This window comes from Rhinolophus ferrumequinum, chromosome 28, assembly GCF_004115265.2.
Source record: "Rhinolophus ferrumequinum isolate MPI-CBG mRhiFer1 chromosome 28, mRhiFer1_v1.p, whole genome shotgun sequence".
Lineage (NCBI taxonomy): Eukaryota > Metazoa > Chordata > Mammalia > Chiroptera > Rhinolophidae > Rhinolophus > Rhinolophus ferrumequinum.
The window spans coordinates 4,041,189-4,058,679 of record NC_046311.1 but is presented as its reverse complement, the minus strand read 5'-3'; the positions used below and the strand labels follow the sequence as shown (position 1 = coordinate 4,058,679).

Here is a 17,491-nt window from a genome sequence, read left to right as displayed (position 1 = left end):
GCGGGCCCCAGGGCGGGGTCGGACGCTCCGGGGCGGGGCCCAGGCTGCACGGCTCCGCCTCCGGGGATGAGAGGGGCGGGGCACGCCTCGTGCGTGCGTGCAGGCTGCGCATGCGTTGAGAGCACCACGCCCTCGCAATGGCCGCGGTAGGACCTTGAGCCAAGTCGCGCGGTTCATCCTCCTCACCAGCAGCAGGTGGTCGCGACGGCGACCTTGGGCGAGGTCCGGTAAGAGGCAGAAGGGAAGTCTCTGGAGCCACGTTAACTGAAAAACTCGCTGAGTGGCCAGAGGCCCTCGACTACCCCTCTGCTCAGGGACTGCTTTTCCATCCAGACGTTACCACCCGGCATCCGCCTCGCGTGTTGCAGAGCTCTTGCCACCGCTCCAGAAATAACCATAACTTTGCTGCCTACTGAGGCTGTTTACTGAGGACCCACCTAATGCCAAGATGTGTGCATAGTTACTTCGATTCTTACAACAGCCCTACGAGGTAGGGTACCATTTCAAAATGTGGAAGTACAGAGGTCCCGAGAGATTGAGAGACTTGTGTAGGTAGGCTCTGGCATTTAGAAAGTCGTCACTCCCTTCTCAGTCTCTCTTCAAAGTTCCCCACTGTTGTACCCTTCACTCCCACCCATGTGCCTTCCTCTGTGAGCCCCACTGTTGTAGAAATATTCCACCCTGCACCCAGACTGTGCTGACCTGTTAGCTCTTGCCCCTGAAAACCCCTAGGACAATGCTTGGCACAGAGTAGGCTCAGTAAGTATTTATCGGATGCAAGCATGAATGATAGTGCAGGTTCCTACACTATCCCAAAAGGGGAGCTGTCCAGGCTGCTGAGAGGAGGAGGTTGAGGTGAGAAGAATTCGCTTTTGTTTTCAGTTTTATTGAGGTATACATGACAGATAAAATCGAGGGATTAATTCTTGATTCTTCCAATTAATTCTACGTGCATATCTTTGTAAAATCTAAATCTGAGCATGTCAGTCTTAGTTTACAACCATTTAGTGGTTTGAAACCCAAATTCCAGCCCTCTGTAGTCTGACTTGAGCCTCTCTGCTGTCTCCTCAGACTCTGTGTTTCAGCCACTATGGGCTTTCAGTTCCTCTTCCATCTTATCCTCAGGGAAACTTTTCCTGATTCCCTAGACTAGATTAGGAATCTCTTACCCCCTCAGAGTGTCAGGGTACTCTGATCGTCCTTGACAGTATGTATTATGTTTGCAGTTTTTGTTTACTTGGGTGATGATTGGGTTAATGTCTGTTTCCACCACTAGACTGATGACCTATGAGAATCGTGATCTCTAGGACCTGATATGTGGCTGTTGTTGAGGAAGTGTTTGCTGAGTGACCAGTTTTCCCAGCACTCAACAGTAAGGTGATCATCGGAGAGCGACTCTGGTAAGACTCCCTATGTCACCGTGTGAGCCCCACCATTGTGGAAATATTCCATTCCAAGAAGCGGAGGTTGCAGAGTAATGGGAACACCACAGCCAGTCAAAGTGACTGCGGTGGAGTTCTGTCCGAACCTGATGATCTTGACAGTAGGCTTTTTTTGCCCAAGAAATTTAGCACTAAGCTAAATTCTCTCTCGTTGTAAATGCCACTGCAGTGTACCTAGTTTCGGCAGCTGAGTCACTCCCACTTCTCCCTCTTGCTACAGTCCCCATAGCCAGGATATCAAGAGGCCCTATTGGTTCAGCCTCGTATACCCAGACGTTGAAATGGCTGCATCGTATAGTAATTCTCTTTTTACTTTTTTGAGGAACTACCGTGCTGTTTTCTATCATTTTATGGAAATGCCGTCATTTAGTGGCATCATTTTATGTTCCTGCCAACGGTACACAAGGGTTCCAATTTCTCCACATCCTCACCAACCCCATTATTTTCTGTTTTTTTTCTTCTCATAGTAACCATCCTAATGGGTGAGAGGTGGTGTCTCATTGTGGTTTTGATTTGCGTGTCCTTAATGATTAGTGATGGTTAGCATCTTTTCATGTGCTTGTTGGCCATTTGTGTATCTTCTTTGGAGAAATGTTTGAAACTCGCTTTTAATAGAATAATTTAAGCCTTTCCATGTTATTGTCAAAATTACGCTTAGCTTGACTTAAATTTTTATTTTGGTAAGAAAACATAGAAGATTCACCATCTTAACCATGTCTAAGTGTACAGTTCAATAGCGTGTAAGTATATTCACATTGTGCAGCCAGCCGATCTACAAGTGTTTTATTTTACAAAACTGAAACTCTATACCCGTGAAACTCAGCTTAAATTTTTGTATGTCATTTGTATGTTTTTTATGTTTTTTTATTTATTTCTTTTTTCCCTTTGTTTTATTAATGTGAAGGTTCTGGACCAGCAGAGCAGAGGGAACCCAAGGTTGGACTGCAGCAACTCTACTGAGGTAAGTCTCCTTCTGAAGTTCCATCTGCGCCAACAGCAGGTCTCTCTCCCGGACACCACTGGATCCACGGGACTCCAGGGCCCCAGTGGGAGATGAAGACAGGCACCAATTTCCCCCTTGAAGTATTGGCTGGGCATTTATGCACACACCGGGCCACCCTCACCCAAGTGGCTCTATGCACAATCATTTGGAATCACTTTTCTACCGAACAGTAGAAAAGCTATCTCCATCAAAGGAGGCATGGTCAGCTTTGAAACCCTGGCCATTCTCATACACTGGAACACTGGTATAGTTTTTTGGAGAGCAGTGTGACGGAGTATATCTAAAGCCTGAGCCATGAGCCTACTCTGACCCAGTGGTCTACTGGGATTTTACTTTAAAGGAAAATAAAAACATATAGGCAAAGGTAGATACACAGGATATTCATTGCAACCTTCTGTATGATAATATGAAATTAGCAACAACCTGTATGTACAATTACAAATCAAGATCCATCTGTATATGAAACTTAGGCCAAGTGTAAATAGTGATTTTTTTTTTTTCCCTGGACGTTGAAATTAGGGTTGTATTTTATCTTTTTTTTTTTTTTTCTCCATTAAGAAAATTGACTCAGGGGTGGCCGGTTGGCTCAATTGGTTAGAGCGCGGTGCTCTTAACAAGGTTGCCGGTTCGATCCCCACATGGGCCACTGGGAGCTGCACCCTCCACAACTAGATCGAAACAACTACTTGACTTGGAGCTGATGGGTCCTGGAAAAACACACTTATATAAATAAAAGTTAAAAAAAAAAAAAAGAAAAAAAAAAATTGACTTAGCATATATAATTTTTTTTAATTCCAATATATATTTTTAACTTAGCAAAAATGTATGCTAATCTACACGTGGTAGAATTATGAGTGATTTCTGTGTTTTCAAAATGTTTACCAAAGGCATATATTACTTTTGTAATCAAAACAAGTAGAGTTTATTTGAAAATTAAATCTATGGAAAAGGGTTGGCATCTTGTGTTTTTCACCCCTTATGATTGTTTCAGGTCAGCCCATGGCTATTCCACATGGTTCAAATGAAACTTCGTATTTGCTACCTCCGAACAAAGAGGACTGGGAAGGGCAAGGCATTCCTGACTTTGTCTATGGACAGAAGGACCTCATGCAGGAAGGGATTCAGTGGCCGAGGAACGTACCCAGCTTCCTGAACACGCTGCCGCTGTCTCGCTTCGACACTGTGCTCTGCTCTGCCTGGAGGCAGCGGATGGAGCTGGGGCTGTTCCGCTACTGCCTGGGGGAGCTGCAGACCCAAACCCTCCCTGGTACTGTGGGTTTTGTGGCTCAGTTGAATGTGGAGCGAGGGGTGCAGAGGAGGCCCCCCCAGAACATCAGGAGCGTGAGGCAGCCATTTGACCCTGAACAGTTTAACTTCAACAAAATCCGGCCAGGAGAAGTCCTCTTCCGTTTGCACCGGGAGCCCGGTCTCCCAGATGTTCTCCAGCAAGAGGAAATCCTCGTGTTGATCAATGTCAGCCCCCTGGAGTGGGGCCATGTGCTGCTGGTGCCGGAGCCCGCCCGGGGGCTACCCCAGCGCCTGCTGCCAGGGGCACTGCGGGCTGGGCTGGAGGCTGTGCTCCTGAGCTCACACCCGGGCTTTCGCATTGGCTTCAATAGCCTGGGTGGCTTGGCCTCAGTGAACCACCTCCACCTGCATGGCTACTACCTAGCCCACAGACTGCCTGTGGAGGGGGCACCAAGCGAGCCCCTGGACCCTGGGGGCCATTTGTATCTACTCCAGGCTGTCCCAGCTCCCGGCTTCCTCTTCTACACCAGCGGGCCTGGGCCTGACCTGGAAGCCTTGATAAGCAGGGTATGTCTGGCCACTAATTATCTCACTGACCACGAGATTGCACATAATTTGTTTGTGACCCGGGGGGCCCCACCTGGAAAGACTTCACCTTCCTCAGCCCTCACGGGAATCCGGGTAATCCTCTGGGCCCGGAAGTCTAGCTTTGGGATAAAGGAAAGTGAGGCATTCAATGTTGCCCTCTGTGAGCTGGCCGGTCACCTCCCTGTCAAAACATCCCAGGACTTCAGCAGCCTGACAGAAGCGGCCGCTCTGGCCCTCATTCAAGACTGTCTGCTGCCCCACGATCAGGCGGAAGAGGTACGGGCAGCGCTGGTGGCCTTGGTAGCCCAGGAGGAGCAGTAATCCTTCAGGAGTATTTATTTTGTAACTAATCCGAGTCCCTTTTGAGAGAGCTGTCTATAATGGTCATTTGGGCATTTTTATGACTGCCTTCTCACTTGTCTCTGGAGGGAGCAAGAACTGATAAAAGTGGTCTCTTAGAAGAGGAAAAACCTTGTAATAAATTGAGTGAATGAACCCTGTGGATGTATCTGCTGTTTCTCACCTTTCTTCTTGGACAAGCCCCAGGAATGTCTAACCTGTTGTTGAGAAAGGAGACAGCACGAGAGTCACACACTCCTGACATTATACGTGGACTTTTCTTTGCCTTTCGTATCAAGTCTTAGGAAAGCGAGGTTATGTGCCTCTCGTGTGGTGCCCCCACGTCCTCTGATCTTGCCTCTTTCTTGTTCTCCCTCTGCCCCCCACTGAGTTTTATGGCTTCATCCTTCCCCTGCATTCGGCCGGGCTCCATTCAGATGCTCTCCTTATAGGACATTCTTCACCTGCCTGACTACCTTGAAGGTTCCTCCAGCCCCAGCACTGAGCCGAGTGTTCTTCACATACGTCGTCTCGTGCGAAAACAAGTGGTCCTCACAGCTTTAAAGGTATGAGTTCTCAGTATCACCATTTAGCAGACAAAGAGGTGGAGGCAGATATAGATTTAGTAATTTGTTCAAGGTCGCGCTACGTAGTGGAGCCAGAACTGCAGCACAGGCCGTCAGACACCCGAAGCAGAGCTGGGACTGTGCTGGTGACTGCCTCTCTGGGCAGTGGCTCCCATCACAGTGGTGCTTTCCTGAACCGTTCACGGGTTCCCAGTAGTTGGCTCTCTGTGTCCAGGACTGAAGCTTTTATGTAGAATTTTACAGGTTTTGATTCCAAAAGATTAGTATAAAAGTTTCATTGGGATAAGGCAGAATATGTACTACAACCCATTCTCATAAGAAAAACATTTTTAACTTAAATGTTTGCATTTATATGTTGACCATTTAAATTTCTATCAAAAACTTTTGGTCGGCTCCATGGTTTTGGCACATTGCCTCTTTCTGCAACACTTTGCATATACAAACTCCACTTTATTTTTGTTGTTCACTCTTTGAAGGACATGCAGGTGACCACTACAGCAAAGTGTAATTTGTGTTCAAGGTGATGAGCCCAATGTCAGGATTATCTCACTTATTCCCTAGGACGGCTGTTTAGTGGAGAGCCTTCTTGGCCCAATAAATTTTTCCATTAAAAGGGAGGAAAAGGCAATAGATTTTCTTTATGGTGGTACTTCTCAACCATTTATATATTAGACGGAAAGCTTTTTCTAAGCTTGAGAATAGAACACCAAAAGGACCTTTGTTTCTCAGAGCCATGGGCTCTGAGGTGGTAGGAAGGGCTGATCAGGTGCCCCCCCCACACCTCCCTACTTCTCCACCTCTTCCCTTGCTTTTGATGGAGGCCTCCTGTGCTAAGAGGTTTTGGATTTGATCTAATGCGAAACCTTGAAGAGTTCAATGGGTGGTAACAGATTTGTATTTGGGAAGAATACTTTAGCTGCGAGGGATGGATGGATGAGGCGGGAAGAATAGAATCAGAGTCCAATTAAGAGATTGCTGAATGGTGGTGATTCAGGCAAGAAATGATGGTTCAGGTCCTAGACTAATGCCTGGAATACTAACTATTTGTCGAAAGAATGAGAAAAATGAGTGTCCTGGAAGCCAAAGGGCTGCAAAGCATTGCAAGGAGAGAGTAATTGAGAGTATTGTATGCTGAAGAAAGATCAAGTCTGTGAATCAGAAAATGTCCATGTCCTTTTAAAGGAGGGACATTTTAAAGTGTCTTCTAGATTGAGCCACAGGAGATTATCTTAAGGGGACAAGTTGGGCTCAGTTTTGGTGGCGGTGGCAATCAGAAGTCAGACCAAAATGGGTGAAGCGAAGGAGCAGTCTGATGAGGCGGTTGGTTTTCCTTTCGTAGTCAATGGTGCTATCTCAGCTCACCAGGCCACGCGCGTGCTAATCGGGGCCGCCCTTCCTGAGTGCAAGACTGTGCTCAAGCTATGCTTATTTATTTATTTATTTTTTAATTGAAGAAAGGCAAGCAGATGTTTCTCCAGAACAGAGTTGGCCAAATTCTGGGCTTGGCTTGTGGGTTCAAGGGATAGTGGGAGTGGAGCTCTTGTGCTAACGGCTGTGGAAACGGAAGGACTACAAGTCCCATGATGCACCGTCAGTCTCGAGAGCTGCGTGCTCAACGGTGCTTCCTCCGCCAGCCCTAAGGACAAACGTTTTCGGTTCCCGCCCAAGATGGCCTCCCCAGGTGCCCGAGTGGGTGTGGTTCCCGACAGGCCGCGCCTCCAGAACGCTGCTCCATTGGGGGCCGCCCTCGTGTCCATGGTGACGGCGTAGGCTGCTGGCTTGCGGAAGGACGTGCCTCTGCCGTGGGCATCCGGTAGCTGGGAGTAAACTCCTGGGGTAGGGGAGGACCGTGAGCGCGCCTCCCCTCGCCACCAGCGGGGACAGCCAGTCCTGTGAAACGAGGAGGCGGTCCCGGAAGCCCAGCAACGCCCGGGAAGGAGCAAGAGCCAGGCATAGGGTGGACATGAGTGACCAGCTGAGTCCAGTCCCAGGCCTCTAGGGACCGACCCTGAAGCCCATCGCTCTCCTTGGAACTGGGGGTGGGCAGAGTCCTCCAGGAGCTTTCTCTCCGCCATCAGACCCCAAGGGGTCTTAGCCAGCGGGTGTCTGGCCCAGTGTGTACACATGGAGAAATTGAGTCATGGGACAGGGCAAGGCCAGCCTAGGAGACCTCTTACCTTTGGTCTTATGCTCTATTTTAAATCGAAGCACCCCAGCCATTCTCCCCATTGAAGAACAAAAAGGCTATGTCAAGTAAATGGCCCTTGACAGCTCTGCTCAGCTCCTGCAGGCACGCTGGTAGTGTGTGGAGTGGAGCTTGGGTGACTGGTTTGTCAGCGAATCCAGCATCTCATGGGCATCCCATGGGCCCCGTTACCTACTTGAAGAGTCCATTTTGTAGTGTAGTGGGATTGTTCTGTTCTGAAGGAGCAGCAACATTCCCTGATCACACCAGGAGTTCCTTAGGGACGACTCCTGCAGGCCTTTCCCCGCCTGGAGGAAGGTCTGATAGGTATTTACGTCCCACCCCCGTCCCCTTAGAATCTGAAGCATGGAGCCAAGTACCTGTAAGATCAGTGAGTCGGAGGACGAGTGCCTTGAAGAAGAGGAATCTGAGGAGGAGCGTGATCAGGGGGAAGTTACCATCCCTTGTAACCCTTCTCAGCAGACACTCTCAAAGACTGACTGTCAAGCATTTGGCAATGGAGTTCCCTTGTCCATTGTAGCCACAAAAATTCCGGAAAGACTTGTAGCCCCCGCTGACTTAGATGACTTAGAAGTTGGGAGGAGAAAGAGAAGGCGGAAGTGCAGGTAACTGTTCACTGGACCCTCTCACCTGCCTGGCTCCAGAGTTGCCCCGGCCTCCCTTCAGCATTGGTGGGCTGGGATCCAAGGTTTTCCTTTTCGCCTGGGAAAGAGGACAGGAAATACAAGAGCCTCATTAACCTTCTGGTACAACAAAAACAAAATACAGAAGCATGTGCGCTGGCTCAGTGTAGATTTTCCACATGTTTACACCATCCTGGTCTTTAGAGAAAATGAGTTGCGTTGTGAATTTGTTGGGTGTCTCTTCCTCTGAGAGCCTGGCAGCCCAGGGTCTGTCCTTGTCTCCCATTCTGGTTGATTTCTGCTATTCCTCCCTTCCAGACCCCTGGCCATCAACCTGACCAACTGCAAGTATGAGAGTGGTAAGCACCTGGCCTGTCACCTACACCACCATGCGTAAGAGGACATGTGCTGCTGTCCCCCAGTCAGGCTCCCTGCCTCTGGGTCTGGGTAGGCAGGCCTGTACCCTGTACTGAGCCCCCTGCTCAGCTACTGGCAGCTGAGACAGCACTGTTGCAGTTAGTGTGAGTGCTAGGGCAGGAGTCTGCACAGTTAGCTAACAAGAAAAAAAATGACTGAAAGTCATTGCTCCGCCCTTCCCAGATTGTACCAGAGATGAGACAAGACCAAGTTCAAACCGTGTTTTAAAGGACGTTTTTTGACCTGACTTGAGCAATTTTTAAAGAAAATCAGCAGCTAGGTCAGCCATCTTTTCCTTTCCTTTTGTCCCCGCTGGCATCTGTGCAAGAGGCCATCCAGAGTGTGAGGTGTCATTGTGACACCTACCAGGCAAGGGTCAGCTCTACAGGCTGGAAACTGTCCTGCGACAGGGGATGACAGGAGCAGAGAGCCAGGCTCTAGTTTTCTCTGTCACAGATTTTGGAATGGACCCGACAGCCTCATGAACTTGCAATTGTCACATGGTAACTAAACCGTAGTAGAACTACCTCCTCCTCATCCTGCTCTCCAGTCAGGCTGTTTCTTACCCAAGCCAGCTACAGTCCCAAGGCTTGTTGCCCGCGGCCAGGCTGGCACGCTGACCTCCCTCTCTCTGCAGTGCGTCGGGCAGCCCAAATGTGTGGCCTGAAGGAGGTGGGGGAGGAAGAAGAATGGATTGTGTACTGGACAGACTGCTCTGTCTCTTTGGAACGAGTCATGGACATGAAGCGGTTTCAGGTAGAGCCTCGTGACCCAAGATGCTAAAGGGACTGTGGCCCCAGAATGCCTGCTCCCACCTTCTGCCCCGGGGCCTGAGACTCCTGCTATGCGGCTGCACCCTGTGCAGAGCGGGAAACGCCAGGGCCAGGGGCTTCTGCTCCAAAGCAAACAGTCTCCTTTTAAGCCTGCCACTTCTGCTGTCTGAAGAAGTGTCTGCTGGGCACATCCTATCGCAGTGTTTGCTGTTTGCCTGGAGGCATGTGCCCAGCTGGCACTCTCCAGGGCAGGTGAGCCCCTCAGAGGGGAAGACTCACGCAGATTCAGAGCCAGCTGAATGACCCCGCCTTCCTAGCAGCTTAGCCTAGCCGCTCACGTCCATTAAGAGTCAGCGTGGGGTCCTGCGTGGCCACAAGAAAGGCAAAAAAGATGGACCAGGGTCCATGAGAAGAACGTAACTTCTTCATGGCATTTTTGTTATCCTGTAATTGGATCTTTGAGGTGGTGAGCAATAAAATAATGCAAAGGGTATGCAGGCTTGTTTTGAGAGGAAGCCAGGAAGGGAGTTGAGGAGACTGTGACTTGTCCCACAATGAGAAGAGCGAGGGGTGGGGACAGGGGGGGCACGGACGGAGCGGTGGTGAGATGAGGGGCGCAGTAATGAGCAGAACGTAGCGAGGGCTTACTGTAGCTCAGACACTGTGTTGCGGGTCTACCTTCTTACCTCATTCAATCCTCCAAAAAAACCTTCAGTGGCAGATCCATCTTGATAGGAAAAGGGACACTGAGCCACGGAGGTGCACACAGCTAGCGAGTGGGAAAGCCGTGAGCGCCCCGAAGCATGGCGAGGTGTGCCGCCCCCTCTGCGGGGTTCCAGCAGGCACCGGGCAGTGCATTCCGTGGCTGGTTCTTACTTGCCTTCTGTCTCTGGGAAACATTTCCTCGTTGGCTTTGTGCTGTCACCCACCAGTTATTGCAGGACGAGTTCCTGGCGACCTGAGGGGTGTCATAAGCTGGCTGGCGGCCCAGAGTCCTGGCTCGCCCTGCTCCCTGCCCCTCGTTTCCTGAGCCCGGTGTGGACGTGTGTTTTGGGGAGAGGCCAGGGAGAGGTTTCTCACCTGCCTTGGGAATCCTCCTCTTTCTCCTTGGGGTACTAAGGAGTGTTTACCTCCCCCCGACTTCTACCTTGACCCTCCTCGTCCACCACTGCTTTCTGGGATGCCCAGGCCCCAGGCACTGCCACTTCCCCTGGGGAGTAGTATAACCACCTGGCTCCGTTTCAGAAAATCAACCATTTCCCTGGCATGACGGAAATCTGCCGGAAGGACCTGCTGGCCCGGAACCTCACCCGTATGCAGAAGCTCTACCCGCGGGACTACAACATCTTCCCGCGCACCTGGTGCCTCCCCGCAGAGTGAGTCGGCCTGGCTCCCAGGCTGCGATGCGCGCGGCAGGAAAGGGTCCGCCATCTCAGTTCCCTCCAGACTCTGGCCTTGTGGCCTCGAATGCCCCAGGGGGTGGAAGTGGAACGAGAGTTTCAGCTGGTCAAAGAAAAGTAGGTCTGAGACTGCGGGCTCCAGGAAGAGCATGGACTGGAGGGCCGGCAGGAGCAGGAACCTTCTGACCAGCCCCTCTCTGCACATAGCTATGGGGACTTCCAGTCCTATGGTCGCCAGCGGAAAACCCGCGCCTATATCTGCAAGCCAGACAGTGGCTGTCAGGGGCGCGGCATCTTCATCACCCGCAATCCCCGGGACATCAAGCCCGGAGAGCACATGATCTGCCAGCAGTACATCTCCAAGGTGAAGGGCGCCTCAGGACCCCCACGACCCTCAGCCGGCACTGGGGTGCCCTGTCTCTCCTAAGCTGGGGAGGAAGCCCGTTTCTGGCTCCTACCCTTTCTGCCACCCCTGTTCTCCTGGAGGCAGTATGGAGCCCTGGCTCAGAGTCAGCATGCTTGGGTCTGAATCTGAGTTTTCCCACTTTCTCGATATACGGGACTCGGGCATATGTTTCACCCTTTCTGTCCCTCAGTTTCCTCGTTTGTTAATGGGAACCATACCATTCACTACCTTACATAGTTACTGTGGAAACTGAATGAGTTACTAGGTATTTGAAGCACTTAGGACAGTGTGTGGTACATAGTAGGCACTTCACAGCGTGATTATTTTCCCCGGTGGATTTGCGCACGCTCAGCCCTTCCTCATTGACGGCTTTAAGTTCGACATGCGAATTTATGTCCTGATCACATCCTGTGACCCTCTTCGGATCTTCATGTATGAGGAGGGTCTGGCCCGCTTTGCCACCATGCCCTACGTGGAGCCCACTTGCAACAACCTGGTAAGGGGCCAGCAGCAGCCCTGGGGGGCAGGGTGGTACCCCTCTCTCTTGCACTGCTGAGGTTTTATGGAGAAACCAGGTAGACAGGCCTGTGACACCGCTGGCTCGTCACCCAGGAATAAGAGATGCAGCCAGTGAGGGCCTCAGCGGCTGGCAGGCAGGGGAGGAACGGCACACCCTTCTCGGGGGAAGAGGGACAGGAGCTGAGCAGTCCTGGGGACAGGTGGGGACTCAAAAGGCATGAAGGACTGGCGAGGAGAGCTGCGTGGAAGCAGGGGAGGCCACAGGGCCGCTCTCTCCCCAGCAGGAGGTCTGCATGCACCTGACCAACTATGCGATCAACAAACACAATGAGAATTTTGTCCGGGATGATACCGTGGGCAGTAAGAGGTACTCCCTCCTCGGTTTTCTTCCTCTGTCCCTGAGCCCTGCAGTCTCGGCAGCCCGTGAAACTGAGACTTGCTCTCGGGAAGCTGATGGCTCAGGAAAAGTCAACCTTCAGACCCTTGTCCTGGCAGCCCCAGCCCCACCCTGGTAACTAAGCCCTCCTCCAGGTGGTAGGAGCCCTTTAAAGCCCAGGAACCTAGGCATGGAGTTAGGTGAGTGTTAGGGAGCCTCCCGCCTGCAGAGAAATTGGTCTTCCTCTGAGCACTGGGCCTCACAGGAAGCTGTCGACGCTCAATGCCTGGCTGCAAGAACACAGCTACAACCACCGCGAGATATGGGTGGGCATTGAGGACATCGTCATCAAAACCATCATCTCCGCCCACTCTGTCCTTCGCCACAACTACCGAACCTGCTTCCCCCAACATCTGAGTGGAGGCATTTGTGCCTGTTTTGAGATCCTTGGTTTTGACATCTTGCTGGACCACAAGCTGAAGCCCTGGCTGTTGGAGGTGAGGATTATCTCCTGGGCTTTGCAAAACCAAGGTCCAGAGGTCTCTCTGAATAGGACACTGGGGTAGGGGCGCACTCAGGTGGTGGAACAGAGGATGGGGGCTGTGACAGCATTGGGGTGGGTGGGACCCCAGCAAAAGGCATAAGATCTCTACACTTGACCTGCCAAGTGAAACTTGGTGGTCTCTGGCTGCCACCATAGAAATCCAGGGTTTGGATCCCAAATGCTCCACTGTAAGCCTTGCCTTGAAGGACACTGTCTACAGAGTCAGACTGTCTGATTTGCTGTCACCAGCCTGTGCATTGGAGGGGTCTCTGGGGCAGAGTCCTATGGCCTTGGAAGTTAGAACATCCAGCCTCCTTGGCTGAGGCCCCTGGAAGGGGACGTCTCTCCTAGATCCTCCCATTGGGTCTGCAAAAGACCACCATCTGCTCAGGTAGTCTAGGAAGGACGTGGGTGATGACTCTTCCTGGCAGGTAAACCACTCGCCAAGCTTCACCACTGACTCACAGCTGGATAGAGAAGTGAAGGATGCACTCCTCTGTGATGCCATGACCCTTGTAAACCTCCGGGGCTGTGACAAAAGGAAGGTGATGGAGGAAGACAAGCGGCGAGTCAAAGAACGGCTTTTCCAGTGCCACCAACAGCCGCGAGAAGCCAGGTATTCCAGGTATCCCACATGTTCAGTTGTGTACTTGTCTTTGTTGTTACTTGCAGGAGAGTAACATTCTCTAGATGGAGAAGGCAGCCTGGGGCTGATTAGCTATTAGAAACAAGTTTATTTTGGCATAGATACTACATCACTTGTCATAGGTAATATGACAAATTCAATATGACAAAATTCAAAAGCTACACTGACTAGTCTCTCTCCTACCCTTCTCCTCCAGCTACTCAGTCCCCAACCCCGGAGCCAATTAGTGTTCCTAGGGTCATGCGTATACTTTTTCAAACATTTAATGCACATACATACATGTATTTATACAAATTGTTTTTCTCCCTTATCTACCCAGACAGTAGTATAACTCACAATCTCTGTACCCTGCTTAGCAGTGTATTTTATATCTATCTCATATTAGCACATAAGGAGCTTTATGTGGTTTGATTAACTGAGGGTTTTTTATTTTAACGAAGCTCCTCTAGAAACCATTTCCTGAGAATGTTTAGAATAATGAAACACAGAAAACAGTTTAGTCATTCTATAATAGGGGACGGTTTAAATCAGTATTGTTCACCCACGGTTGTTTTGTAAGATGGGTTACAAACATGGTAATTTGTTGCCTATACTAAATTACAATTTGTTAATGATACATTATAATGAATTAGAGTAGATTTAGGATTATTCCTATAGTAACGTCACTCTTCCCCACTTGCACTGCAAGATGCAGGGCCAGTGTATATTTGATCTGCCATTCTATCCTGAGGGCCTGGCACAGAGTAGGCATGTAAGTGTTTGTGTGAGTAGGGGCGAGGCATAACTAAAAACGCCATGAACGTCCCACGAGATTGGACTGTGCACATGACTGTTAGGAATCCTGTCTTTCAATGGGGAAAAAGGTTGAAAACTACTGCACTTAATAAAGAAAAGTACAATCATACAGCAGAATACGAGGCAGTCATTTAAAAATGTTACTGTATGAGCCCATTTTCATCTAAAACAAGAAGGGAAGGAAGGAATAAATTCAGAGCATGGTAGTGAGTGGCAAAGCCAGGACAAATTCGGGAGGCCCTGCCCCAGAGTTCTTGCTCATAACCAATATGCTAACCGCATCATAAGATGATGGGAGGTTTTTATCTTTTTTTTTGTTTTCCTAAGATTTTCTGTAATTAGAAACCTAATTTTTTATAAGCAGAAACCTAAAAAATTGTGATAACTTGGAGTTCTAGCTTACGAGTGGCGCATACTGCACGTAAGATGAAAACCAGATTTCTGGAAGTCAAGCCTATTTTCGTGGCTACACACAGGTGCGACTGACCACAGCTGGGTTTGGCAGCCTTCAACACGCGGGCAGGGGCCCGACAGGCCCTGAAGCTAGCAGGGGGTTCTCACAGCTCCAGCCTCCCTTCTTTTCCTGACTCAGCACTGTCACAGCTTTGACTCACCTGGAGCTTGGTTTTCACAGGCGAGAACAAACCGAGTCGTCCCACACAGCCCTGCTGGACCAGGAACGCTATGAGGATTCTCACCTGGGCGGGTACCGGCGCATCTACCCTGGGCCCAACACAGAGAAGTACGCGCCCTTCTTCAAGAACAATGGCTCCCTCTTCCAGGAGACTGCTGCTTCTAAGGCCAGAGAGGAGTGCGCCAGGTACTCTGCACTGCGTTCTCCTCTCTCCACTCGGGTGGGGCACATCCTGGAGCTGAACTGCTCCCCAGCGGGGTGGATGGGAAGCCAGACACTTGAAGAGAAGAATGGCGTTATAAATTCTATCAGACTCTTAATGACTCAGTGTAGTAGGTTTCCAGTCTTTGCCCACATTCCTCTCACATCAGTTGCCAAAACATCCTAATTTCCTACTCTTTCCCCATCCCCGGTCCCCGCCCCACAACACAATTTCTCCAGTGTCTGAAGCTGCTGTATCTCGTCAGGCAGCAACTGGAAGAGATCCGCCTCAAGCAGGAACAGGAGACCTCAGGCATCAAGAGGCGGAAGGAAAACAAGGAGCAGAACCAGGGGGAGTCAGCAGGGGAGAAGAGCCGATCCAGGCCCAGGCTCCGGGACTTTGCCACCCACTTGGCCTTCAGGAACCGGAAACTGGGGAAAGAGGTGTCAGGGGTTTTTGTGGCTCTTGCCTTTCTTCAGAGACATGGGTTGGAACTACTAGAGAAGGGAATCCCTGCTGTCCTCTCCTCTTGTACAAGAGGGGTGAGTTCCTAATGAGCACACCGAATCCTACGTTTTGCTGTAGGAGGTGGGAGAATGGAGAGCAAAAGGAATCTTCCAATAGGTCAGGGAAGGGATGGAGACAGAGTAGGCAGGAGTCCTGCAGCCGACCTTTTTGGGGTTCGGGACTCATCCCTGGAGACCCGGCATGCGTCTCTCATGTGCCTTGTAGCTGCTCCCGGGACACCTGGACAGCATGCGGCCGCAAGCGATCGTGGAAAAGGAGGAGCTGGAGAGGATGAAGGCCCTGCTGCAGAGGGAGAACCTCATCCGGAGCTTGGGTATTGTAGAGCAAATCACCCGCCTGCTGCACCCCAGCCACTGGGGCCAGAAAGCACCTTACGAATATCGGGTGAGAGTCCCTGCGCAGCGTCTCACAGAACAAGGGAACAAGGGTTGTACCGGCACGTGGTGGTGGCTACGGCACAGGAGGCTATCGTGATGGTATCTGGCAGTGGAGCGGGGGACGTGGTCTCTTGGTTCCTTTTACATCTGTTCCCAAGCTCCCTTGCTTTTTAGTAATGACATCCAGCCAACCAGTAATGACATGTAGCTCCCAACCTTCTCACTTACAGGAGACTTGTTCTCTATGTTCCTGTCTTGCAATAACCCCAAACTCATGACTGACAAATAACAAGGCCGCCACCCTCCGTTGTTTCTTTGTAATCTCTCCCTAGCACTGCCAGTGCCGGGGCTTTATCGGGGGATAAGTAAACGGTCTTGGGCCAACAAAACAGCTGCTGCATTCACGATTCCCTGGGCTAGTAGCAAACCTATTGGGTCCTGTTTTGGTTGAGCCCCAAAGGGGTGGGGAACTGGTTAACTAGTGGCTACAGCCTAGAAGACATTTTTCAGTTACCTGTTTCTTCCGCCACTCCATCCAGCCTCACAGAAATGTGATAAGGGGCTGCTCTTCTCCTCTAGCCTCGATTTCACCAGGATGGGCTGGGCAGTCCAGAACTGCTGTCTGAGAGTCTGTTCCCATTGGCCCTCCTGAGAGGGGCCGCCGACGTGCAGGGCCCTCTTCATTTCCTACGTCCAGTTCAGCCCCACGAATTGACCCTCAGGATCTTAGGGCCAGTGCCAAGCATGAATGCTGCATTTCCGCGTCACTCCCGGTGCCAGCCACAGCCCCGGAACTTCAACTGGATAAGAAATCCAGCCGACTTCAGCCCCTGTTCACTGTCAATGAAGAAATCTGGAAGGTGCTGTTTTCCCAGTGCCAGAGTCAGGCTCACGAGCCGTAAGTATGCAAAACTAGCTGTGGTCCCTCTGACGTGTGTCAGTTCCCACTAGCAGGTATTACAGCTGGGATGCGCCCAAAACATAACATGGCACTGCCAGCAGTGCGGGAATGGGGAAGGCAGTGGACTCCCGTTTATTTACCTCCTCCTATGTACTAGAACCTGGTGATAGAAATGGCAGAAATGCAGCCCCAGCACTCAACAAATGTAACGGGGAAATGGACAAGTAAACACACCAATCATAATGCAGTTGGTAAAGACACTGGAGGGAAGCGTAGGCTGTCATTCCTGTGTTGGTAATTGGGCAACAGTTGCGAAAGAGCCGAGGGAATCTTATGTGGGGGACCCATGTTTCCACTGCAGAAGGCCAAGCCATCAGGAGGCTAGAAGCCATAAACCGAGCCCTGGCAGGGTCAGTGCCACCCTCTCTAACCCCAAAGCAGAGCTGTTTTCTGCAACCGGAAAGAGTGGTAAGTGGCCCACAGACTGAATGCACCTTGTCCGACATGGTAAACTCTGGACACAGAGCAGCCAAGACCTGGGGCCTCTGCCCTAACTCCGCCCCCCTGATGCAGAGTACCACCCCACTTCTGGACATGAGCCACCACGCATAAGTGCAGGAAGAAGCCTAGCGCTCAACCTCTGCCCGAGAACCCCCCTCAGGTTTCCTAAGGGGCAAAGGGCCTTCAATCTTTGCTAAATGAAAGACTGCCACCAAGCTTGAGTTTGAAAAGCCCTGGTCAGGAACCCTGTTTGCAAAAGGCACAAACAGAAAGACACCAAGAATTCCTCAGTATCCTAAGATTATTTTGGGATCGGAAAAGACTAAAAGATGAAGAGGAGCCAGGACCGGCCATTCACTCAACTCCGCCCTTGAAACCTGAGCCTGGATTCATCGCTTGGTGGATGGTCTGAACCCTGGGTACGGCCCGGGTCTGG

General features: G+C 50.8%; 2 protein-coding genes across 3 annotated transcripts; both read left to right on the top strand.

The window, feature by feature from the left end:
- Positions 1–59: 59 nt before the first annotated feature.
- Positions 60–4,626, top strand: GDPGP1 (GDP-D-glucose phosphorylase 1). Its single transcript, XM_033099993.1, has 4 exons — positions 60–490; positions 1,277–1,400; positions 2,347–2,403; positions 3,437–4,626. Exon 4 carries the CDS (start codon positions 3,445–3,447, stop codon positions 4,600–4,602), a length of 1,158 nt encoding a protein of 385 aa, XP_032955884.1. The 5' UTR covers positions 60–490; positions 1,277–1,400; positions 2,347–2,403; positions 3,437–3,444; the 3' UTR covers positions 4,603–4,626.
- A 108-nt stretch (positions 4,627–4,734) lies between these two features.
- On the top strand, positions 4,735–17,197 carry TTLL13 (tubulin tyrosine ligase like 13). Of its 2 annotated transcripts, XM_033099991.1 has the most exons (15): positions 4,735–5,186; positions 7,749–8,018; positions 8,355–8,395; positions 9,091–9,209; positions 10,472–10,602; positions 10,834–10,990; positions 11,385–11,528; positions 11,833–11,918; positions 12,193–12,424; positions 12,903–13,087; positions 14,547–14,732; positions 15,014–15,191; positions 15,481–15,660; positions 16,233–16,551; positions 16,916–17,197. In XM_033099991.1, the coding sequence occupies exons 2-15, from the start codon at positions 7,759–7,761 to the stop codon at positions 17,164–17,166; spliced, it is 2,469 nt and encodes an 822-aa protein (XP_032955882.1). In that variant the 5' UTR covers positions 4,735–5,186; positions 7,749–7,758; the 3' UTR covers positions 17,167–17,197. The 2 variants fall into 2 exon arrangements, with proteins under 2 accessions (XP_032955882.1, XP_032955883.1); XM_033099992.1 differs by lacking the exons at positions 4,735–5,186; positions 7,749–8,018; positions 8,355–8,395; positions 9,091–9,209 and having other exon boundaries at positions 10,556–10,743; positions 12,903–13,096; positions 15,014–15,290.
- The last annotated feature ends 294 nt before the right edge of the window (positions 17,198–17,491 follow it).

Excerpts from the sequence above, each read along its gene's own strand:
- GDPGP1 (XM_033099993.1), top strand. The coding sequence starts at position 3,445 with ATGGCTATTCCACATGGTTCAAATGAAACTTCGTATTTGCTACCTCCG.
- TTLL13 (XM_033099991.1), top strand. The coding sequence starts at position 7,759 with ATGGAGCCAAGTACCTGTAAGATCAGTGAGTCGGAGGACGAGTGCCTT. Across the intron at positions 9,210-10,471 it reads TGGACATGAAGCGGTTTCAG|AAAATCAACCATTTCCCTGG; the intron begins GTAGAGCCTCGT and ends GCTCCGTTTCAG. Across the intron at positions 12,425-12,902 it reads TGAAGCCCTGGCTGTTGGAG|GTAAACCACTCGCCAAGCTT; the intron begins GTGAGGATTATC and ends TCTTCCTGGCAG.